This window comes from Saccharomyces eubayanus, chromosome IV, assembly GCF_001298625.1.
Source record: "Saccharomyces eubayanus strain FM1318 chromosome IV, whole genome shotgun sequence".
Taxonomy (NCBI): domain Eukaryota; kingdom Fungi; phylum Ascomycota; class Saccharomycetes; order Saccharomycetales; family Saccharomycetaceae; genus Saccharomyces; species Saccharomyces eubayanus.
The window spans coordinates 868104-891566 of record NC_030979.1 but is presented as its reverse complement, the minus strand read 5'-3'; the positions used below and the strand labels follow the sequence as shown (position 1 = coordinate 891566).

At 41.0% G+C, this 23463-nt stretch overlaps 13 protein-coding genes across 13 annotated transcripts; 8 read left to right on the top strand and 5 right to left on the bottom strand.

Annotated features, from left to right (window-relative positions):
• Window positions 1-612: 612 nt before the first annotated feature.
• Window positions 613-2193, bottom strand: SPO23 (Spo23p; the record flags this gene model as incomplete). The annotated part of the gene is made up of 1 exon (XM_018364476.1): window positions 613-2193. One exon carries the CDS (start codon window positions 2191-2193, stop codon window positions 613-615), a length of 1581 nt encoding a protein of 526 aa, XP_018223277.1.
• A 936-nt stretch (window positions 2194-3129) lies between these two features.
• Window positions 3130-4242, top strand: ARO4 (3-deoxy-7-phosphoheptulonate synthase ARO4; the record flags this gene model as incomplete). Its single annotated transcript, XM_018364475.1, has 1 exon — window positions 3130-4242. The coding sequence occupies one exon, from the start codon at window positions 3130-3132 to the stop codon at window positions 4240-4242; it is 1113 nt and encodes a 370-aa protein (XP_018223276.1).
• A 261-nt stretch (window positions 4243-4503) lies between these two features.
• Window positions 4504-6336, top strand: HIS7 (imidazoleglycerol-phosphate synthase; the record flags this gene model as incomplete). Its single annotated transcript, XM_018364474.1, has 1 exon — window positions 4504-6336. The coding sequence occupies one exon, from the start codon at window positions 4504-4506 to the stop codon at window positions 6334-6336; it is 1833 nt and encodes a 610-aa protein (XP_018223275.1).
• Window positions 6337-6735: 399 nt separating this feature from the next.
• On the top strand, window positions 6736-8181 carry ENP1 (snoRNA-binding rRNA-processing protein ENP1; the record flags this gene model as incomplete). The annotated part of the gene is made up of 1 exon (XM_018364473.1): window positions 6736-8181. One exon carries the CDS (start codon window positions 6736-6738, stop codon window positions 8179-8181), a length of 1446 nt encoding a protein of 481 aa, XP_018223274.1.
• A 236-nt stretch (window positions 8182-8417) lies between these two features.
• On the bottom strand, window positions 8418-9581 carry RRT2 (diphthamide synthase; the record flags this gene model as incomplete). The annotated part of the gene is made up of 1 exon (XM_018364472.1): window positions 8418-9581. One exon carries the CDS (start codon window positions 9579-9581, stop codon window positions 8418-8420), a length of 1164 nt encoding a protein of 387 aa, XP_018223273.1.
• Window positions 9582-9827: 246 nt separating this feature from the next.
• Window positions 9828-13034, top strand: ISW1 (chromatin-remodeling ATPase ISW1; the record flags this gene model as incomplete). The annotated part of the gene is made up of 1 exon (XM_018364471.1): window positions 9828-13034. One exon carries the CDS (start codon window positions 9828-9830, stop codon window positions 13032-13034), a length of 3207 nt encoding a protein of 1068 aa, XP_018223272.1.
• Window positions 13035-13162: 128 nt separating this feature from the next.
• Window positions 13163-13651, bottom strand: GPX2 (glutathione peroxidase GPX2; the record flags this gene model as incomplete). Its single annotated transcript, XM_018364470.1, has 1 exon — window positions 13163-13651. One exon carries the CDS (start codon window positions 13649-13651, stop codon window positions 13163-13165), a length of 489 nt encoding a protein of 162 aa, XP_018223271.1.
• Window positions 13652-14392: 741 nt separating this feature from the next.
• Window positions 14393-15739, top strand: ALG7 (UDP-N-acetylglucosamine--dolichyl-phosphate N-acetylglucosaminephosphotransferase; the record flags this gene model as incomplete). Its single annotated transcript, XM_018364469.1, has 1 exon — window positions 14393-15739. The coding sequence occupies one exon, from the start codon at window positions 14393-14395 to the stop codon at window positions 15737-15739; it is 1347 nt and encodes a 448-aa protein (XP_018223270.1).
• A 77-nt stretch (window positions 15740-15816) lies between these two features.
• On the bottom strand, window positions 15817-16530 carry DI49_1266 (5'-deoxynucleotidase; the record flags this gene model as incomplete). The annotated part of the gene is made up of 1 exon (XM_018364468.1): window positions 15817-16530. The coding sequence occupies one exon, from the start codon at window positions 16528-16530 to the stop codon at window positions 15817-15819; it is 714 nt and encodes a 237-aa protein (XP_018223269.1).
• A 630-nt stretch (window positions 16531-17160) lies between these two features.
• Window positions 17161-18630, top strand: VVS1 (Vvs1p; the record flags this gene model as incomplete). Its single annotated transcript, XM_018364467.1, has 1 exon — window positions 17161-18630. The coding sequence occupies one exon, from the start codon at window positions 17161-17163 to the stop codon at window positions 18628-18630; it is 1470 nt and encodes a 489-aa protein (XP_018223268.1).
• Window positions 18631-18662: 32 nt separating this feature from the next.
• DI49_1264 (uncharacterized protein) lies at window positions 18663-19133 on the bottom strand (the record flags this gene model as incomplete). The annotated part of the gene is made up of 1 exon (XM_018364466.1): window positions 18663-19133. One exon carries the CDS (start codon window positions 19131-19133, stop codon window positions 18663-18665), a length of 471 nt encoding a protein of 156 aa, XP_018223267.1.
• A 172-nt stretch (window positions 19134-19305) lies between these two features.
• On the top strand, window positions 19306-20661 carry THI2 (Thi2p; the record flags this gene model as incomplete). Its single annotated transcript, XM_018364465.1, has 1 exon — window positions 19306-20661. One exon carries the CDS (start codon window positions 19306-19308, stop codon window positions 20659-20661), a length of 1356 nt encoding a protein of 451 aa, XP_018223266.1.
• Window positions 20662-21177: 516 nt separating this feature from the next.
• On the top strand, window positions 21178-22761 carry ERT1 (Ert1p; the record flags this gene model as incomplete). The annotated part of the gene is made up of 1 exon (XM_018364464.1): window positions 21178-22761. The coding sequence occupies one exon, from the start codon at window positions 21178-21180 to the stop codon at window positions 22759-22761; it is 1584 nt and encodes a 527-aa protein (XP_018223265.1).
• Between the last annotated feature and the right edge of the window lie 702 nt (window positions 22762-23463).

Here is a 23463-nt window from a genome sequence, read left to right as displayed (position 1 = left end):
ATCTCAAGAGGAATTGTTGTAAGGAAAGCGATTGTGTTTTTAGCTGTTGAAAGCGTCGTTGCAAGCGCTCAATCCTAATGTCATTTCATGATCATTGGCATAAGACGACCAAATATCTGTGTGCTTCTTGCTGGGGGAAGCGTGATTTGGTATTTTTGCCAAATCGTTTTCTTTTCACTATTGGAGGCTAGTGTTTATATTTCGTATAAATCCAAACACTTGTCAAAAATAGAGCAATTGAATTTAAAGGTTTAAATTTCTTTGGAACTGTACAATGACTTAAAAGCATATCAGTAATGGTAAAAAGGGCGCGAGGCTTTGCTCCACTTTATGGAAAGCGGCGCTATCATTAGAGAAAGATCCTTTAGCACTCTAATGAGTATCAACCATCCCACAACAGGTACAGTAGAAGAACTATTTTCGATAAAACGATCCTTTTGGGTGTCATGTAAACCGATGAGAAGGCATTAAGCATATTATTGCACTTTCTGYTCAACAACAGAGATGTCTACTAGACAATTGGTACGTAGATATATAGTGAAAAAAAAAATCAAAATAGTACACGTATATCATGCAAACAAAAACAAAAATAAAAATATGAAACGTTAAACATCAATTTAAGGGATCTACGTCTTCACCTATTACCATCGAATATAATGGAGGATCATCTTGTAAATCGCTAATATTCTCGAATTTTTCATACCTGGGCAACAGAGAACTGGTTGAGATATCACTATCACCAATCAAAACCGGGAAATTTACTGTTATGCGATAATTTTTCTTTACTTCCACTCCTTCTACCATTTCAATCCTGCTATAATTAATTCGGAACAAAAGTAAATGAGTAACTTTGAGAGCAACATAATTGGGATAAAATGAACTAGGTTCGCAGTAAAATGTTTTGAACCAGCTCGGTAGACCTTCGGTGTAGTTTGGAATAACAACGTCGTCAAAGCAAAACCCGTATACTGTTTTGTCAGAATCAAAACTTTGACTTTCGACGGTTTTTAGGAGGTATTCAGATTTCTTAATATAGGGTTCCGGCAATATATCCTTGCTTTTTAAATCAATACTGGGTATTGCCATTCTTTGTGCTACTGTCAAAGAGGTTTCATGTAAATCGATAGAAGAATCGGCTTTTACGATCGACAGGATCATTTGGAAAGGCGTGCCGATCTCAATTAATTTGGAATTTCCAATAACAGAAATCACTACATCATTTGCTGTGTTGTATGATCGTAGCTGGAACATTTCATATTTGAGCATATTTGTTGAAGGCAAAACTCTTTTAACCTTAATCTCTTCTGTCAAAATAACCTTGTCTGTAATATTCTCATTTTTTAGAAAAGTGAGAAAACCTTTAGGTTTACTTGGTATTCTCATTATCGAAGTCGAACTTTCTATTCGGAAATGTGTCTTGCCAAAGAAGGAAGAGAACGTGGCCGGAAAAGTGTTGGCTTGAAGTGTAAATGTAAATGGGTAATCATACGTGCCTTTTGCTAGAAGAATTTTTTTGTCACTCAATGAATGATGTATGACTTTTAATTGTTGTTTGGGGTAAGTGGAAGACTCGAAAAAATCTGTATGGTTTAATTGCTTAATTATTTGTCTATTGCTGGAATTTTCACTTATTTGCGAATTAACAAAACACGCGTATTCTTTAGTGAAGCATTTTAAAGAAATTGATTGAGAAGTGATTAAAAGCGCCTGGTCATCTCTGTCAATATGTATTCTAATTTTTCCCTTTATTTGTAAAGGCGTGACGGCTTCTCTTTCATTGCGTCTTGGTATATTTTCCAATGAGGAATCGTAATACAATGGAAAATCGTTATTCAGTTGCAAATCTGAAAACATTAACGTTTTGTACTTGTCATCTAGGCGTAGTTCAATGCTGTAACCACTTTTTTTATCTACAGAAGAAGTTACATATGGGTTTTCGTACAGCCGTAATGAATCGTAACAATATTCAAAATCCTCCTTAGCCTTTTTAATCGTAGTACCGCCGTTTTTCAGTTTCTTCAACTGAATCAATTTCTTGGGCAACTTATCGGTGAAGCCTTCGCTATCCCAGTCTTCACTTATTCGGTTTTGTGTAGAGTCTCTAGTGAGGGTAGTAGATCTACTTGGAATATTTTCCGATAGCACCTGGGAAATGTCAGAATTTATTGAAGAGGACGAGGTCGAAAACATCATTGGCTACAATAAGGTATGTTCTGTATATCAGATTTAATTTTAAATATTAGCACGACTAAATGACTACTTGAATCTACAGAAGAGGATCTCGCGATGACATTGTGTTCTTATTTATTAAGCAGTAGCCGCCCATATTATGCGACGTCGCATCCAATGGCTATTTTGTGACACAAAAACGCCAGAAAAAAAAAAGGTAAGCAAGACGCTGATGTGAAATTTGAAGCAAAACCGTTTAGTGACCAGCACTTTTTGAAGGCTAAGTCCATTGAAATGTAAGAAAGTGGCAAGGGAACAACTTAGCACGGAAAGTTCGCACGATTCACCAACCATAAGCTAATGTGCAAAACTCCTACCACTTCAATTAAACATTAGCGTTGACGCTATGATCCTACCGACAAATCGAAATCACGAGTTCGCTCACTCCCAATAAAGAAAAAGGCACATGATCGGCTGTAATTTTTATTCTCGTACAAGTATTCTATCTGCATCCTCTTATTGGTCATGGGGCTGTACGGAACCCCACTGTTAAAGCCTCACGCAATGTCAAAGTAAGGTTGCTTAATATAGAGGAGAGGACATATGGCAGAACCGCTCAAAACGTGGGCCCACTGCTGCACCCTGCGCATTTTGTACGTTGCGGCGAGATGACTCAACAGCAGAGTGAAAAATTTTTGCTCAAAATTTTGAAAAAAAAAAAGTGCGGGAGTCTTTCGAAGCATACTGACTACCTAAGGATCAAATCCAATCAACGTTCAAATTCATATTAATACCTAGCCTTTTCCTTGTTTTCTTTCCCTTCTCTTATTGAATTGGTTTTGTATCCTCTCCCCTTGCAGTAGTATATAAAAGTAATCAAGAATATCAAAAAGATCATTTCCTTTTTTTATTCATTTATTTTGTATATATAAAATCGTAAACGTAAGACATCCATCAGAAATGAGTGAATCCCCAATGTTCGGTGCCAATGGCACTCCAAACGTAAATGAAGCTGCTGAAGAAGATGTCAGAATTTTAGGTTACGACCCATTAGCCTCTCCAGCTCTCCTTCAAGTGCAAATTCCAGCTACTCAAACTTCTTTAGAAACAGCCAAGAGAGGTAGAAGAGAAGCTATAGATATCATTACCGGCAAAGACGACAGAGTTCTTGTCATCGTCGGTCCATGTTCTATTCACGATCTAGATGCTGCCCAAGAATATGCTTTGAGATTAAAGAAGCTTGCCGAAGAATTAAAAGGTGATTTATCTATTATTATGAGAGCATACCTGGAAAAGCCAAGAACTACAGTCGGCTGGAAAGGTCTGATCAATGATCCTGATGTCAACAACACTTTCAACATTAACAAGGGTTTGCAATCCGCCAGACAGTTGTTCGTCAACTTGACAAATATCGGTTTACCAATTGGTTCTGAAATGCTAGATACCATTTCTCCTCAATACTTGGCCGATTTGGTCTCCTTCGGTGCCATCGGTGCCAGAACCACCGAATCTCAATTGCACAGGGAATTAGCCTCCGGTTTATCCTTCCCAGTCGGTTTCAAGAACGGTACCGACGGTACTCTGAACGTCGCTGTGGATGCTTGTCAAGCCGCCGCACATTCTCATCATTTCATGGGTGTTACTAAGCATGGTGTTGCTGCTATCACCACCACTAAGGGTAACGAACACTGTTTCGTCATCTTGAGAGGTGGTAAGAAAGGAACCAACTACGATGCCAAATCCGTTGCTGAAGCTAAGGCTCAATTGCCTGCTGGCTCTAATGGTTTAATGATCGACTACTCTCACGGTAACTCCAACAAAGATTACAGAAACCAACCAAAGGTTAACGATGTCGTCTGTGAACAAATCGCTAAGGGTGATAACGCCATCACCGGTGTCATGATTGAATCCAACATCAACGAAGGTAACCAAGGTATCCCCACCGAAGGTAAAGCTGGTTTGAAGTACGGTGTTTCTATCACCGATGCTTGTATAGGCTGGAGTACTACTGAAGACGTCTTGAGAAAATTGGCTTCTGCGGTTAGACAAAGAAGAGAACTCAACAAGAAATAGATGTTCTTAATGATATATATATATAACGTACATTTTTCCTTTACTACCCAATCGGTGTTATTTAATTGTGTTTAGCGCTATTTACTTACTTAACAAAAACAACCAATTTCAAAAGGAAAACGCAATTATCTCTCCATTGATCTTGCGAACTACATGCTATTGCTTATTTGCCTGTGAAAAGGAAATCGTTTTGAGTCATATCATGTTCTCGAAATATTTTTTTTCCTTAGCGCTCAATTATGCGATTAAGAAAAATAAAAAATGATTGGAAAAGAGTCAGATCTCCAAAACATACATAATAACAGTTTTTCTTTAGCTTTCAAAAACCATCCACCAAACTTGAAAGAAGGAAGAATTAAAGTCAGATCAAGAATCGTTTTGTATCTTTCTAAGTTGCGTATTTGTAAGGTAAAAGGTGAAAGATTACAGCAAAAAATGACAGTAGTTCACGTGATCGATGTTGAAAGTGGTAATTTACAATCGCTAACCAATGCAATTGAACATTTAGGGTACCAAGTACAACTGGTAAAATCACCAGAAGATTTCAATATAAACGAAATGTCGAGATTGGTCTTACCAGGTGTCGGAAATTATGGTCATTTCGTAGACAATTTGTTTAGTCGAGGATTTGAAAAGCCCATAAAGGAATACATCGAATCGGGGAAACCAATAATGGGTATTTGCGTTGGTTTGCAAGCGATGTTTGCCGGTTCTGTTGAAAGTGCTGGGAGTCCAGGCTTAAATTACATTGATTTCAAATTATCCAAATTCGATGATTCAGAAAAGCCTGTTCCAGAAATAGGTTGGAATTCTTGTATCCCTTCCGAAGACCTGTTCTTTGGGCTAGACCCATACAAGAGATATTATTTTGTTCATTCATTTGCTGCCATTTTAAATTTGGAAATTGAAAAATCGCTACAAAGTGATGGTTGGAAAATCGCCAAGGCCAAGTATGGCTCACAAGAGTTTATTGCTGCCATCAACAAAAAAAATATCTTTGCTACTCAATTTCACCCAGAAAAATCTGGCAAAGCTGGTTTAGATGTTATTGAAAACTTCTTGAAGCAACAAAATCCTAACATTCCAAACTATACCCCAGAGGAAAAAAAGCTATTAATGAATGACTATTCAAATTATGGTCTTACACGTAGAATTATTGCGTGTCTTGATGTGCGTACTAATGATCAAGGTGATCTCGTGGTTACTAAAGGCGATCAATATGACGTACGTGAAAAGGACGTTGGTAAAGATGTCAGGAATCTTGGTAAACCTGTACAATTAGCACAGAAGTACTATCAACAAGGTGCGGATGAAGTCACGTTCTTGAATATTACTTCCTTTAGAGATTGCCCTCTAAAGGACACTCCAATGCTAGAAGTTCTGAGGCAAGCTGCTAAGACGGTGTTTGTGCCGCTGACTGTTGGCGGAGGTATTAAAGACATTGTTGATGTTGATGGATCTAGGATCCCTGCTTTAGAAGTGGCAAGTCTATACTTCAGATCAGGTGCTGATAAGATCTCAATCGGTACAGATGCAGTTTACGCTGCTGAAAAGTACTACGAATTGGGAAACAAAGGAGACGGAACATCACCAATAGAAACCATCTCTAAAGCATACGGTGCTCAGGCAGTCGTTATTTCGGTGGATCCCAAAAGAGTATATGTAAATTCACCAACGGATACCAAAAATAAAGTCTTCAAGACCAGATACTTGGGGCCTGATGGACAAGATTATTGCTGGTACCAATGTACAATTAAAGGTGGGAGAGAAGCAAGAGACCTTGGTGTGTGGGAGTTAACAAGGGCTTGCGAAGCCCTAGGTGCTGGTGAGGTTTTACTGAACTGTATAGACAAGGATGGTTCTAATTCTGGTTATGATTTGGAATTGATAGACCACGTCAAAGAAGCAGTCAGAATTCCAGTCATCGCTTCAAGTGGTGCTGGTGTTCCTGCGCATTTTGAGGAGGCTTTTCTGAAGACTGGTGCAGACGCTTGTTTAGGTGCGGGTATGTTCCATAGAAGTGAATACACCGTTAATGACGTGAAGGAATACTTATTAGAGCACGGCTTGAAGGTCAGAATGGACAAAGAATGATAGAGTTGGTTGTGTATATTTCCTAGATAGCTCTTAGTCTATATACGCAGTAATGATAGATGCCTCAAAGATCAAATATTCTACATTAACAAATATGAACATCATCGATCCTTGTCACATGTAAGGAATCAGCTGGTATTCAAGTTCTCTGTTCTCTGTCTTCTAAAACAGCCATATTGATTCTGGTATGGGTTAGGTATGAGATTGCATTTTTTTAGTTGAAATACTTTTTTTCAGTTTTTTTTTAATGAAGAATCGGAAATGAAAATTTTCAAAAAATCGATGAGCTCTATTTTCTTCCAGAAAAGCAAGTCTGTGTAATAAACTAGCTGCTTTGTTCGAAGATTTAGTTCACTTTGAGAATATCAGATTAACAAAACACTAAAACACCCCTGTATAATGGCAAGAGCTTCTTCTTCTAGAAACAAAAAACAAAGACATGATCCACTTTTAAAGGATTTGGATGCAGCCCAAGGTACCTTGAAAAAAGTTAACAAATGGAAAGTAGCAAAAACTGAAGCTGCTGAAACCGATGCTGGAAAGGGTGAAGATGGCTATATAGATTCCAAAGCATCGAGAAAAATTCTACAGTTGGCAAAGGAACAACAAGATGAGATCGAAGGTGAAGAACTTGCTGAATCAGAAAGAAATAAGCAACTCGAAGCCAGATTCACCACCATGAGTTATAACGATGAAGATGACGATGACGACGAAGAGGAATTTGAAGAGGATATATCAGATTTCGAGCCGGAAGGAGATTATAAAGAAGAGGAAGAGGTTGTTGAGATTGACGAAGAAGATGCTGCGATGTTCGAACAATACTTCAAGACATCAAATGACTTTAATTCTTTAGGTGGTAGCTACAACCTTGCGGATAAGATTATGGCCTCTATTAAAGAGAAGGAGAGCCAAATTGGAGATATGCAAGACGATGAACAAGCTGCTAATGAACAGGGTACCTCAAGAGGCAATATATCATCCGGTTTGAGAAGCGGAGAAGGTGTTGCATTACCGGAGAAGGTTATTAAAGCATATACCACGGTCGGTAGTATCTTGAAGACCTGGACTCACGGTAAATTACCAAAGTTATTCAAGGTTATCCCATCTTTACGAAATTGGCAAGATGTTTTATATGTTACCAACCCGGAGGAATGGTCACCACACGTTGTTTATGAGGCAACAAAATTATTTGTATCTAACTTAACAGCCAAAGAGTCTCAGAAATTCATCAGTCTAATTCTACTTGAACGTTTCCGTGAAAACATTGAAACCAGTGAAGACCACTCTTTGAACTATCACATATACCGAGCCGTAAAGAAATCGCTTTATAAACCAAGTGCCTTTTTCAAAGGCTTTTTATTCCCACTGGTCGAAACGGGTTGTAACGTACGTGAAGCCACAATTGCCGGAAGTGTGCTTGCTAAAATCTCTGTTCCAGCTTTACATTCTTCAGCAGCCTTAAGTTATCTTTTAAGATTGCCTTTCTCTCCACCTACAACCGTATTCATTAAAATTCTACTTGATAAGAAATATGCATTGCCATACCAAACGGTCGATGAATGTGTTTATTACTTTATGAGGTTTAGAATTGTGGATGACGGCAGTAATGGGGAAGATTCTACAAGAGTGCTCCCAGTGATATGGCACAAAGCTTTCTTGACGTTTGCACAGCGTTACAAGAACGATATAACCCAAGACCAAAGAGATTTCTTATTAGAGACCGTCCGTCAAAGAGGTCACAGGGATATTGGTCCTGAAATTAGAAGAGAACTATTGGCAGGTGCTAGTAGAGAGTTTGTTGATCCTCAAGGAGCTAATGATGATTTAATGATCGACGTCAATTAGAGTTGACACATCGATTGTTCTCGCAGTTATTATCATTCACTTTTTCCGTTTACAACAGATCTTTCCCTAAATCGTGTATAATAAGTAAAGAATATTGAGTAAAGGATATTGTACTAGGAAGAGGAGCTCACTTCTATCAAATTTTTCTTGAAACTTACTCAAGACTATCAAGAAGAGTGTAATCTATAAATTTAACCATACATAGCAAGTTGTGATAAACTGATATCCATTTTTGTCTAAACAGTCCATGTTTGGAGAGAGTTATCATAAAATGAGCATGTTGCAATCAACGATTTTGACCAGTCCCCACCATAACACATTGAGTCGTGTCCCTTCTTTAGGTAATGCTGAGTTTGGAAATATTCATCTGAATTATCGTTTAATGCCACTATTTTGGCACCGTCATACATGCAGCAGACCAAAAGTCTGTCAAGTCCATCACGGAAAGAGCTACTAAAATCAATAGGCTGCTCGGCGAACCTCCAAACACCGCCGCCAAGGTTACACTCCAACTTACGTACTACCGGCACATTCTCACCAGGATATATAGATTCTCCCATCATCCTTAAATCTAGTGAACGAATGGTATCGTCATACGATCCAGTTATTATCGAAGTTGGTTTATCGTTTCGAAAGCTAGATCGGCTACATTTGATACCGACAACACCGGCTTCGTGAATGCGACCATTACTCCAAACGAAATCTTTCGAACGTAAATCGTGAGCCATGATTGTAGAATCATCACCACCTGTGAATACTATATCTTGGAAAGGTTGTAGACAACCAAACTCTGCCGTCCAGCACTCTAAACCATGTGGTTTTAGAAATTGCTCTGGTTCAACTTGAATGACTTTTTGAGTTGCACCTTGAACTTCATAATCTATTTTATCTAACTTGGAGTACGTTTGATTAACCGCTGATGCTGTAAATTTTACGGTTAGTCTTATTATATCAATGGTAGCGGCTTCACCGACTGTATTCGTCACCACTAAAAGCCTAGGATCGAGTGGAGAAAAATGACATGAAGCTATGAGAACATCCTTGTCGAATAGCTGTAAAGTTGCAATTTCAGATATTTTAATTTCCTCTACTTCACTCTCGCCCACCTCTGAGCAATCAATCCTCCATAGCATAATATTACCTGTTGAGTGGGCTGTGCATATTAATGTATCATCGAAGGGAGATAGTTTTAAATCTAAAATGGCTCCATATGTATTGTAGGAGCACAAAGGTTTAAGATCCATTGTGAAGGCATCCAGTGATCCTGATCTGTATCCTGTGGACTTATCCAAGTCATACGTTCCCACTAGAATTACCTTATTCTTGAATATTCTCAAGCAACATGGTGGTAATTTTGTTTTTACAGCATTAAGTACCTCGGATTCTTGAATGGAGTCCATATATGTATTGATGGTAAGAAAAGTTGGCAGAAATAGTGTGCGATCAAGCCAAATTGGTTTCTCATTGTGGCTAGAGATGAAGATATCATATATTGCAAATTTTCACTTTTTTCAAATCATATATTAAAAAAGAAAAAAACACGAAAATAAATCTTGGAATAAAAAAGGACAGACAAGAAAGCCTTCGTATATATTTATCTTCTTCCTATAACTACAATAGAAAAGACACAGGCCAATTTTATAGTTATGACTGCTCCAGAAGAATACTTGGAGAAATTGAAACCGTTTCAAGTCGGCGTACCTTCACGCGATCCTGAGTCGAATAAAGAGCGTTACTTATTGAAGGATGCTAACAATAAAAAATTTGATCTAGAAGGCACAACCAAGAGATTTGAGCACTTATTATCTTTAAGTGGTTTGTTCAAACATTTTATTGAGAGTAAGGCTGCTAAGGATCCTAAGTTCAGGCAAGTTTTGGATGTCCTAGAGGAAAATAAAGCAAATGGTAAGGGCAAAGGCAAACATCAAGATGTTCGCAGAAGGAAAACCGAGCACGAAGAAGATGCAGAACTACTAAAAGAGGAAGACTCAGATGATGATGAAAATATCGAATTCCAATTCAGAGATTCTCCCGGCTACGTGAATGGCCAATTGAGACCTTATCAAGTCCAAGGTGTCAACTGGTTGGTATCTTTACATAAAAACAAAATAGCAGGTATTCTCGCTGATGAAATGGGACTAGGTAAGACCCTGCAAACCATTTCGTTTATAGGTTACCTTAGGTACATTGAGAAAGTGCCTGGTCCGTTTTTGGTTATCGCCCCTAAATCTACATTAAATAATTGGTTGAGAGAAATCAATAGATGGACTCCTGATGTTAACGCGTTCATTCTACAGGGTGATAAAGAAGAAAGATCTAGTCTAATCCAGAAGAAACTTTTAACTTGTGATTTCGATGTTGTTGTTGCTTCTTATGAAATTATTATTAGAGAAAAATCGCCTCTCAAAAAGATTGACTGGGAATATATCATCATTGATGAAGCTCATAGAATCAAAAATGAAGAGTCGATGCTTTCTCAAGTTTTGAGAGAATTCACTTCACGGAATAGGTTGTTGATCACTGGTACGCCTTTGCAAAACAACTTGCATGAACTGTGGGCACTGCTAAACTTTCTGTTACCAGACATCTTTTCAGATTCACAGGATTTTGATGATTGGTTTTCCTCTGAAAGTGCTGAGGATGATCAAGATAAAATTGTCAGGCAATTACACACTGTTTTACAGCCATTTCTGCTGCGTCGTATTAAAAGCGACGTTGAAACATCTCTTCTACCTAAGAAGGAATTGAATTTATATGTTGGTATGTCTAATATGCAAAAGAAGTGGTACAAAAAAATCTTGGAAAAGGATTTAGATGCGGTCAATGGGTCTAACGGTAGTAAAGAATCTAAAACAAGACTGTTGAATATCATGATGCAACTGAGAAAATGTTGTAACCATCCGTATTTGTTTGATGGGGCTGAACCAGGGCCACCATATACCACAGATGAACACTTGGTATACAACGCTGCTAAACTTGAAGTCTTAGATAAACTGTTGAAGAAATTGAAGGAGGAAGGTTCCAGAGTTTTGATCTTCAGTCAAATGTCAAGGGTATTAGATATCCTCGAAGATTACTGTTATTTCAGAGATTACGATTACTGCAGAATTGATGGTTCTACTGCTCATGAAGATAGAATTCAAGCCATTGATGATTACAATGCGCCAGACTCCAATAAATTTGTTTTTCTGTTGACAACTCGTGCAGGTGGGTTAGGTATTAATTTGACATCAGCTGATATTGTTGTCCTGTACGATTCTGATTGGAATCCACAAGCAGATTTGCAAGCAATGGATAGAGCACATCGTATTGGTCAAAAGAAACAAGTCAAAGTTTTCCGTTTGGTGACAGATAATTCTGTGGAAGAGAAGATCTTAGAAAGAGCTACCCAAAAACTGAGATTAGATCAACTTGTTATCCAACAAAACAGGACTTCTTCAAAAAAGAAGGAGAATAAAGCTGATTCCAAGGATGCTTTATTGTCCATGATTCAACACGGTGCTGCTGATGTGTTCAAAAGTGGTACCTCTACTGGCTCTGCTGGAACGCCGGAACCAGGTTCAGAGGGAAAAGGGGATGACATTGATTTGGACGAGCTTCTATCGAAATCTGAAAACAAAACAAAGTCATTAAACGCCAAATATGAAACTTTAGGCCTTGATGATTTGCAAAAATTCAATCAAGATTCGGCCTACGAATGGAATGGTCAAGATTTTAAGAAGAAGACTCAAAAGGACATCATTAGTCCTGTTTTGCTCAACCCCACCAAGCGTGAACGTAAGGAAAATTATTCAATTGATAACTATTACAAAGACGTTCTGAATACCGGAAGGTCATCAACGCCATCGCATCCAAGAATGCCCAAGCCACATGTCTTCCATTCTCACCAGTTACAACCCCCACAATTGAAAGTTTTGTACGAAAAGGAAAGAATGTGGACAGCGAAGAAAACTGGTTATGTACCGACGATGGATGATGTAAAGGTTGCATATGGCGATATTTCCAATGAAGATGAAAAGAAGCAAAAATTGGAATTGCTAAAACTATCTGTGAATAATGCTCAGCCGTTAACTGAAGAAGAAGAAAAAACGAAAGCTGACTGGGAATCTGAAGGATTCACTAATTGGAATAAACTTGAGTTTAGAAAATTCATCACAGTATCTGGTAAATACGGTAGGAACTCGATCCAAGCCATTGCAAGGGAATTGGCTCCCGGAAAAACATTAGAGGAAGTGCGTGCTTATGCTAAAGCATTCTGGTCTAATATAGAGAGGATAGAAGACTATGAGAAATACCTGAAAATTATTGAGAATGAAGAAGAAAAGATCAAGCGTGTTAAAATGCAACAAGAGGCCTTGCGCCGAAAACTTTCTGAGTATAAGAACCCATTTTTTGATTTGAAGTTGAAACATCCTCCTTCCTCTAACAATAAAAGGACGTATTCCGAAGAAGAGGACCGTTTTATTCTTCTAATGTTATTCAAATACGGTTTGGATAGAGACGATGTGTATGAATTAGTGCGTGACGAAATCAGAGATTGTCCTCTTTTTGAATTAGACTTTTACTTCAGAAGTAGGACACCCGTAGAATTGGCCAGAAGAGGAAATACATTGCTACAATGTTTGGAAAAGGAATTCAACGCAGGAATTGTACTCGATGATGCTACTAAGGATAGAATGAAGAAGGAAGATGAAAATGGGAAGAGAGTAAGGGAGGAGTTTGCAAATGAGGTCGCCGATAAAAAGGACGTTGATGTGGCGGAAAGCAAGAAAGCCAAGGTTGAAGAAACATCGAATCTTGAAACCGAGCAATTTGCAGTAAAGGCTATTGCAGAAAACGAAACTGCTCGTTAATTATTTTTTCGAGAATATAACTCTTATAAATATACATTACATATTTTTAAATAGGATAAATAAACCAAAACAAAGATCTTTTTAATTGTACTGTTTATTCAGCTATAATCGCATGCGGATGAAGACATTCATTTGCTTACCATGTTTTGGATTTCTTGGTCTAAGGACATTGGTTTTGTTAAGGAAGAATATCTTTGGACAACCTTACCATTAGCATCTACTAAAAATTTCTCAAAGTTCCATTTAATACCCTTGTAGCCCAGTAAACCTGACTTTTGGCTTTTCAAGAAATTGTAAACAGGATCAGCGCCGTTTCCGTTAACTTCAATTTTTTTCATGATGGGGAATGTAACACCATAGTTCAATTGGCAGAATTCGCCAATTTGTTCATCAGAGCCAGGTTCCTGCTTACCGAACTGGTTACATGGGAAACCCAAGATAACAAACTCTTTATCCTGATGCTTTTTATATAATTCCTCTAGTTCTTTATATTGTGGAGTGAAACCGCATTTAGAAGCAACGTTAACTATTAGCACCACTTTGCCCTTCAATTGGTCAAACTTGAAGGTTTCACCTTTCTTGTCTTTGCATTCTAAGTCATAAAAAGAGGTAGACATTTTTAACTAATAGCGGTATTTTATAAAATGTGGTTATTGTCGTTGGTTAAGAAACTGTTCTCAATAAGAACAACTGCACAAGAAGATTCAAGCACGGTGGTTGCATCAGTAAGTGGTGAACGCTAATCCGTTCTTATATACCCTAAAAAAAGTTCACATACGATGCTCATCGTTAAAACCGCCTGATCAATAGCCTCATATACTACGAAGACAATAGATCGCCGTTGTGTGGCGGATAACAAAGCCTCAAGCCGTTTGTCATCGGAATTACTAATGGTCTAGAAAAGGCCGGCCAAAGAGTCTATAAAAAAAACAAAGGGCTTGAGCGAAATCGCCTGTCAAGAGACTACTAGTTGTCCGGTTATGCCAATACCTACACCAGTTTACCATAGTCAACGTGTTGGGTCCATCTTGACCAGACTAACCGCAAAGGACGTTTCTTCGATTGTGCTGAACTCTTGTTACACACCAGTGGTGGTAGCGCGGTCATGGTAAACGGTAAAAGTGGCATCACAACTTGCTAAGACGTCATCATACATCTGACGCTAGGGTGGTTGAGTTATATTTTGTATCACGTCTATTCCTTCCTTCTTTATATATTGCCTTCATCCTCGAAAGTGCCATATTATGGCGAGGTAAAACACCGCGAAAAACTATCAACATGTGAATATAACTCTTACACGTGTACATAGAGAGTTTATCGAAAAGGGCAGGCATAGAACGGTAACGAAGGCAGAAGAGATGTTGCGGCTTCTATCATTGGTACTGGTCACATGCTTAATCTATTTTTACAAAAACCAGGGTCCTTCTGCGCTTGTCGCTGCCATGGGATTTGGTATAGCAGGGTACTTTGCTACAGATATGCTAATTCCACGTGTGGGGAAATCGTTCATTAAAATAGGTCTGTTCGGTAAGGATCTGAGTAAACCCGGTCGTCCTGTGCTTCCTGAAACAATTGGGGCCATCCCTGCCGGTGTTTATCTGTTTGTTATGTTCTTTTACATTCCATTTATTTTTTACAAGTATATGGTCATTACCACCTCTGGCGGTGGTCACCGTGATATATCAGTAGTCGAAGATAATGGTATGGACTCTAATATTTTCCCTCATGATAAGTTGTCTGAGTATTTGAGCGCTATCTTGTGCTTGGAAAGCACAGTTTTACTGGGTATCGCGGATGATTTATTCGATTTACGTTGGAGACACAAGTTTTTCCTGCCTGCCATAGCAGCTATACCATTACTTATGGTTTATTATGTGGACTTTGGCGTTACACACGTGTTAGTTCCGGGCTTCATGGAACATTGGTTGAAAAAGACTAGCGTTGATTTAGGGCTATGGTACTATGCTTATATGGCCTCAATGGCGATATTTTGCCCCAACTCAATCAACATCCTGGCGGGTGTTAATGGTCTAGAAGTCGGCCAATGCATAGTGTTGGCCATCTTGGCGTTATTGAACGATTTGCTGTATTTTTCTATGGGCCCACCAGCCACAAGGGATTCTCATAGATTTTCTGCTGTTTTGATCATTCCATTCTTGGGCGTATCTCTAGCACTGTGGAAATGGAACCGCTGGCCTGCTACAGTGTTTGTTGGAGACACGTACTGTTACTTCGCTGGTATGGTGTTTGCAGTTGTTGGCATACTGGGGCATTTCTCTAAAACAATGCTCTTGTTATTCATTCCTCAGATCATAAATTTCATTTATTCCTGTCCACAGTTATTCAAGTTGGTGCCCTGTCCAAGACACAGACTGCCCAAATTCAATGAAAAAGATGGGCTGATGTACCCATCAAGAGCCAACTTGAAGGAAGAGCCACCGAAAGCTTTTTTCAAACCGATTTTGAGGCTATTATATCGTTTTAATTTGATTGACCTAGAATTTGATAACAACAATGAAATAATTAGCACTTCTAATATGACGTTAATAAACCTAACGCTGGTATGGTTTGGCCCCATGAGGGAAGATAAATTATGTAACAGGATCTTACAATTGCAATTCTGCATGGGTATTCTAGCGCTCATAGGAAGACATGCCATAGGCGCTATTATCTTTGGGCACGATAACCTATGGACCGTACGTTAAAATATATATATATTAGTAATTAGCAGTCCTTTTCTTTGTTGCAAGAGCTACATGTAGTAGGGTATTTATGAGTCTATTTATTCGTTCAATTGAGGCAACTTAGCAAAAAAGTCTTGGCGCTGTATGACAAGGTCATCAGTCCAGCTTTTCACCTCGTCAGTCTTGACACTGGTTACAGCTCTAAAGAAATCATCGAAATTTTTCCTTCCTTTGTATTGCCTTTCGTATTCAAAACATTGCACCAGCATTTCATATTTGTCAATATCTTTCACGTATCGAGCTTCCAATGAAGTGACGTTTTCATAAGACAGCCAATCGTCCATTATTTCCTTTGCCGCGATCTCATTGTATGGCTTGATTAAGATATTGCATAAATATTTTATAGTTTCCCATTCACGACGGTGTTTTTCCTCCTTCCCGATGGGGTCGACTGGGGTGATATCGCCTACTAAGGATTCGGCAATATCGTGTACTAGTGCGATTCGGACACATTTGTCACGGTTGACTTTCGGGTCCTTGATGAGCATAGTGATTATGCCTAATCTGTACATATGGTCCGAGATACTCTCGCATTCAACGATGCCAAAGTCGAGAAAACCGGTCCTCTTTTGGATTTTTAATTGTTGCACAACGTTTAAAAACGCCAGGATGTAGTTTGGGTGGGGTTTGGAAAGCTCATTTCTCACAAACTCGGGGATTTGATCTTGGGGGCTCCAGGTGGTGGTTAAACGTGTCTTCTTCACATCAATTGAAGTAGAGCATGCCTTTTTATCCGTTACCGTTACTGTCATTATCTATAGTTTTTTTTTCTTTTAAGAGAACAAAAGAAATGTAGGAAGTTTATTAGAAAAAAGGGATGTACTTGAGGAAAAAACCATCCAGTAAGTCTATCGATTTCTTAGTAGTTGTCACTAGTTGTTAAATTGTCTAAATAAGATAAAACATATCTCCAACTCCAATCTTTTCTTTATATATCTATACAATGTTGTTTTTTTTCAAAATCAAAACAAACAAACAAAAAGAAAAATTTTTCAGCCACGACCGAAAAAAAGTTTAGAGTCTTTTAAGGTCAATCAAAAGCTTGAAGAATCCAACTAAATATATAAAACAAAGGTTCTTCCAAAAAGCACAACGTTGCTTGCTAAAAGTACGATACTAGTTACTGTGGTAGCTGGACTAAAATGCCACTTGCGACGCTTTACTTCGTCGAGACTATTCCGTTTCTCTAACCCCAGTATTAGTAGTAGTAGTAGTAGTAGGTGTAGTGTAAGGCTGTCCGAGAAAACATGGGGCTTGAGGCGTCGGTTTTTCCCTTAATTAAGAAGCTACATTTAAGGGAATAACGGGAGACTTAAGATGTTAGATTGGTGCTTCTCAGAATCACAAGAGAGCATAGCCACTGGGAAATCTCGAGCAACCCTATGACTGAAACGGAAAGACTAATGCCTAGCAGTGGCTCTCAGAACAGGAAGCCGTCAATTACAGGCCACTTGATCCTGAGCATGGTAGTGGCGTGCTTGGGGTCTGTCCAGTACGGATACCACATAGCAGAGTTGAATGCGCCCCAGCAGTTCTTATCGTGCTCCAAGTTTGACTCCCCCGACGAGAACATATCGTACGGAGACACCTGGGTGGGCCAACACGGTCTCAAGCAATGTATTGCGCTGAGCGATTCCCAGTTCGGTGCCGTAACGTCCATACTTAGTATTGGTGGGCTGTTTGGGTCGTACTACGCGGGGAACTGGGCCAATCGGTACGGGAGGAAGTACGTCAGCATGGGCGCCTCAGCCATGTGCATGGTGTCGTCTTTGATTCTCTTCTACTCCAACTCGTATCTGCAGCTGCTCTTCGGCAGGTTTCTCGTGGGCATGTCTTGCGGTACCGCGATCGTAATCACGCCACTGTTCATCAATGAGATCGCGCCCGTGGAGTGGAGGGGTGCCATGGGGTCCATGAATCAGGTGTCCATCAACCTGGGCATCCTGCTGACGCAGACCCTGGCGCTCAAGTACGCGGACTCCTACAACTGGAGATGGTTACTGTTTGCCGGCTCCGTCATAGCCTTGGCAAACATTTTGATATGGCTCAGAGTAGATGAGTCGCCCAGATGGCTTCTGAACAAGGGGTTTGTTCCTGAGGCGGAGATGGTTTTGTTCAAGCTGCGTCCCGGCACGTACCAGCAGGCGAAGCAAGAGATCCAGGACTGGCAGCATGGCGACGCACAGGACCGCGACTCGGAGTCCGGCGCAACAGCAACACACTCGGGACCCACACTGTGGCAGTACGTGCGCGACCCCTCGTACAAGAAGCCGCGCACGGTCATCCTGACCATCCTGTCGTGCCAGCAGTTCTGCGGCATCAACTCGATTATCTTCTACGGCGTGAAAGTGATCGGCAACCTCCTGCCGGACTACTCGATCCAGATCAACTTCGCGATCTCCATCCTGAACGTCGTGGTGACGCTGCTTGCCTCAGCAATCATCGACCACGTCGGGCGCCGCCCATTGCTGCTCGCCTCCACCACGGCGATGACCGCCATGTCGCTGCTGATCAGTCTCGGTCTCACCATGGGCGTGTCCTTCTTGCTAGTCACGGCCACGTTCGTGTACATTGCCGCGTTCGCGATCGGCCTGGGGCCCATCCCGTTCCTGATCATCGGCGAGCTATCGTACCCGCAGGATGCTGCCACCGCACAGAGCTTCGGTACTGTGTGCAACTGGCTGGCCACCTTCATCACCGGATACCTCTTCCCCATAGCCCACGGCCTAATGGGCGGCTACGTGTTCGCGACCTTCGCTGCCATCGCCGCCCTGTTTGCAACGTACGTGTACAAGAGAGTCCCCGAGACCAAGGGCAAGACTACGTACAGCGAGGTGTGGGCCGGCTACTGAGCCGCGCACAGCACACTCTCTGACTTTTTACATTAGCTACCCACATCTTTCTTTGCAACACAGGCACCTACGTATATATATATACATACATATACACTAAAACAACCATTTACGCCATTGTCCCCTGTTCTCCGGGCGGTAACCATGGTTACCGCCCGTGCCGCCCTGCCAAGCGTGCCGCCGGCGAACGCATAACCGCATATTCCGCAGAGCCCAATATTCGCTTCTGCACGCCAGCGGCGTAAATGCATCCGGCAGCACCGCCGAGAAAAGCAATATACAAGGGCAGTCCTTTTGGCGCATGTGTATGTATGCGCATGTCCAGCCCATCGGCGAATGCATTCGTATCTAACTGCCACGGCATCGGGACTGGAAGAGTCGGGCTTCTGCCTCAGATGGGTATCGTTTACCACTGGGTTTGACTCACGCCCACACACACACACGCACGCACGCACGCACGCAACTAGAAAGGTATGTATATGTATATATTTATATTTGTACATATATGTATATATTTATATATATATATGTCGCAGGTGCACTTTCTTGTTATAGTTTTTGAAATAAGCATGCCGCAGATAAGCACTCGAAGGCTTTGTTACAATCGAAGCTTTTTTTTTATTTCACCACGTATATATATATAGCGTATATATATACTCCAGGCACTAGTACCAAATGGTCAATTGCAAGAAACAGCAGCGGAACAAGAAGGTAACGCTATCCTCGAAGCCCTCCCCCACCAAGGGCAGAACATTTACTGGATGCTGGGCGTGCAGGTTCAAGAAGCGCAGGTGCGACGAGAACAGGCCGATCTGCTCGCTGTGTGCCAAGCACGGGGACAGGTGCAGTTACGATATCAGGCTTATGTGGCTGGAGGAGAACATTTACAAAGTGCGCAAGCATGCGCTGATCAATTCCATGCAGGCCGGCAAATCGAAACCACTATGCCAGAAGATCTCCAAGAGCAGGTTCAAGGAGATGACCCATTTCAGACAGCTCTCGCCTCCAACAAGTGACAGTGAAGACACCACGCAGGAGCCCAGCAAGAACACCGTGCTCCCCAACGAGAACACATTCACGATAAGCGTCCGGCGGTTGAAGATCTACAACAACGCGGTGGCCTCTGTGTTCGGCAGCCTCTCCAACAGGAACTACAATCAAAAGCACATAGACAAGAAATTGGACCAGTTGCTGGACATGGTGGAAAGCGACATATCCATTGCTAACCCGAGCTGCGCCAAACACGGTCCTTACTCGGTTTTCAAAGCCAACCCGGATGCCTCCACGACCGCCGCCACGATAACGCTCACAGATCCGCTTCCGTCACCAGGCCACTCCCTGTCTTCTGCCGATGAGGCGACTGCAAACATCCTGTCGTCGCCGGAGGACACCACCTCGCTGATCGATATCATCCAGGGCAAGATCTTCGGGATCCTGTGGTTCAACTGTTACGGGAACATGATCTTGAACCGACAGGAGTACACGACGTGGTTCATCAACAAGATGAGGAACTCGCTGACCACAGAATTCGTCCGCTTCCTGGGGAAAATCATAGACGATCCGGACATCAACATGGCTTCGTGTCTGTTCAAAGAGTGCACCGCTCGTTGGGACTGCGTCGATTGGCAGTCCATAGCTATAACAATGCTGGTCATCATCCATGGATACACCTGCCCCAACCTGACAAAGCTCCTTAGAGTGTGGTTCCTCCAGCAACTATCCTTGAAGTTCTCTATGTATCCGCTGATCAACTTTATCATAAACAACACGCAGGATTTAGACGTTCTGTACCACTGCAACGAATTGCTGGGCAATGCGGAGTTGTTCGAAGACCCTTACCAGGACGAACTCACTTCCGAACTGCATGTCTTGGTCACGGAGCGTCTAGTGAACAACTGGAAGGACAGAATACTGCAGCAGCTTTGCTCTTGCCAAGACACTACACTTTCATGTTCTCAATTACGGTATTGGCAACTACAATTAAAATGCAACGAACAATTTTATAAAGATGTCTACGCCATGCAGGATTAGCCCACTGCGCCAATCAAACAAAAAAAAGAGGCCTACTTGGACGTTATGTCCATACATAATGATGTTTTTAATGTTTTTAGATGTTCAATTTTTTTTATTTTTTTATACATAGACAATTTCCATATAAAAAAAAACAACCTTTGGAATATATATTACTAGAAGATGCGGGTTTACTCCCAGCCATGATGGTTCGAACGTTTGTGTTTTCTGCGCTGTCTTCCATATCATTACATGTATCGGGTCTTTTCCTCTTTTCGAGCGATGTTCTCATTTCTATGTAGCGAGAAAAAAAAAAAAGCAAGAATAAAGAAACGAGAAGAAAAAAGCGTGTGATGATTTACTGAAACAAAAGAGAGACACTACAGAGGAAAATTAAACAAAGCCGTTAGAGCGGCATTACCTTTTCAGGCAAAATAACTACCGACATCGATTTGAGGATAACTAGAGTTTTTTTTTTCACAAATTTTTTTTACGTACACCAAAGAGTAAAATAGAATACATTAATGAATCTTAGTGATGTCCACCTCAGATGACAACGACTACAACACACCGCGTGCTCGAGATACACCCGTAGATATAAGCGGGTCCCTCGGGGAAAAAAGGAAGAAAAGAAAGAACACAAATGTGGCATGCGTGAACTGTTCAAGACTGCATGTCTCGTGTGAAGCCAAACGACCATGTTTGCGATGTATCAGTAAGGGTCTCACAGCCACTTGTGTCGATGCTCCAAGAAAGAAAAGCAAATACCTTGCAGGGATTCCGAATAAAGAACTTCCAATGAATATACAGCCGGATCATCCTCGCAAGATCATGATACCCATCTATAATAATTCCAACAACAGCTCCATTGGTATAAACAACATAGGAGAGCAACAGAAGTTTACGAGCCCACAGCATATCGTTCACAAAGCCAAGTTCATGTCGAACGCTGCTGACTCCGAGTACTCCATTCTATCGAACATAATCTATCAAGATACGTTGTCCAATAAGATCCCCATCGACATTTTATACTCCAACACTAATTCTGCATCCAACTCCACCATGGGAAATAGCAGCAATAACAGTCCCACGGGGACAAACACAAGTCCCGAGGAAACTGAAATGGAGAAGATCCGCCAGCTCTACAGCGAACAGCGAGCGAACATGGCCTCGCATCCGTATCCGTCTTCCAATCAAAATGTTTATTCAATATTGTTGGGGGCCAATTCAGCCAAGATCGTGGCCTCGCATGTTAATTTGTTTGCAAATCACTTCCCTTTGGTTCCTGTAGAGCCATTTGATGGTTCTTTAAACTTCAAGAGATTACTACCGAAAAGCCCATCCGAAAAGGGCTCGCAAATAAACTGGGATGCAAGCATAAACCAGTACTACTTGAACAGCGAAATAGTGACGTTCCCTGAATTAGCCCTACCCTTGAAAAAGAAAAAGAACCATTTAGTCTCTGTATCATTGGAAAGCTGTTCGCCGGACGCCACAAATATAAAGAGTAATGTGGAATGGGAACACTCCTTGAGATATTCCACGCCAATGGAAATATACACTTCGATAAACGCACCATTCTCACACACTCCCGGGTTCCACCATCTTTTAGTGTACTTAAAGCATCGATTCAACCAGCAGGATCTGGTGAAGATGTGTCGGTCCATCGCCGAGTTCCGACCCATTTTCATTGCGTGTTCAGTAACATTAACTGAAGAGGACATGATTTTCATGGAGCAATGCTATCAACGAACGCTATTAGAATACGTAAAGTTTATAGGACAGATCGGCACGCCGACGTGCATTTGGCGAAGAAACGGCCAAATCTCTTACGTCAACGAAGAATTCGAAATCTTAAGCGGTTGGACGAGAGAAGAATTATTAAACAAGATGACGTTCATCGTGGAGATCATGGATGATGAAAGTGTACGAGATTACTTCAAGACGCTCTCCAAAGTGGCGTACAGAGACTTTAAAGGTTCTGAGAAAATGAAAGTCTGTAGACTCCTGAGCCCCATCAAGGGTAAGGTGATCCATTGCTGTTGCATGTGGACGCTTAAAAGAGATGTCTCCGGATTGCCCCTGATGATTCTTGGTAATTTCATGCCCATACTCAATTGACTATTCATTTCTTTTTTCTTTTTTCTTTTGTATTATATAATACCTATGCATGGACTAAAAAGTAAGTTAACAAAGTTTTTAAGACCAACAATCTTTCGCGAGCTGGATATCTAACCTAACAAGGATTTGGCCTCGGCCATAATCTTTACAGGTCTAAGATACAAGTGAAAGAAAATCGCCTTCACTTGCGCTTGCACCCGCCGAGAACAAAGACCCAAGCGGAACCTATAATGACGTACATCTACTGTGATCCCGGTGGCCTCTGTACAGATTTCACTGAGTCTTCAGTGTTTGCCAGCTCGATTCCACTTCCCCTGTATTTTTTTTGGGTTTTTTCCTCGCCATTTTTTCCGCTCTTCTCTTTATTTCACTCACCTGGTGTCAAAAAAAACATCAGGCGCATGATAGTAAAAAAGCTCAACCGAATGAGCTAGTTCAACTTCCCGCTACGCATGGGTTTACGGCATCTCATCGGGCATATAAGAGTTTGCTTCTCACCACCACCGCCTACCACCTTACGTAACAGAGCGCATGAAATGGACATACTACATACCACGCGAGAGGCAACACAACAGTAATTTCTGTCTTTGCTTTGCTGTTCTCTTTAACTTCTTTTCTTTTTTTTTTGTTTGATAATACGCCAAAAGCTTAAATATATAGGCAAGCTTTTCACATTGTATTTTTTTGTGCGAAGAGATTAGT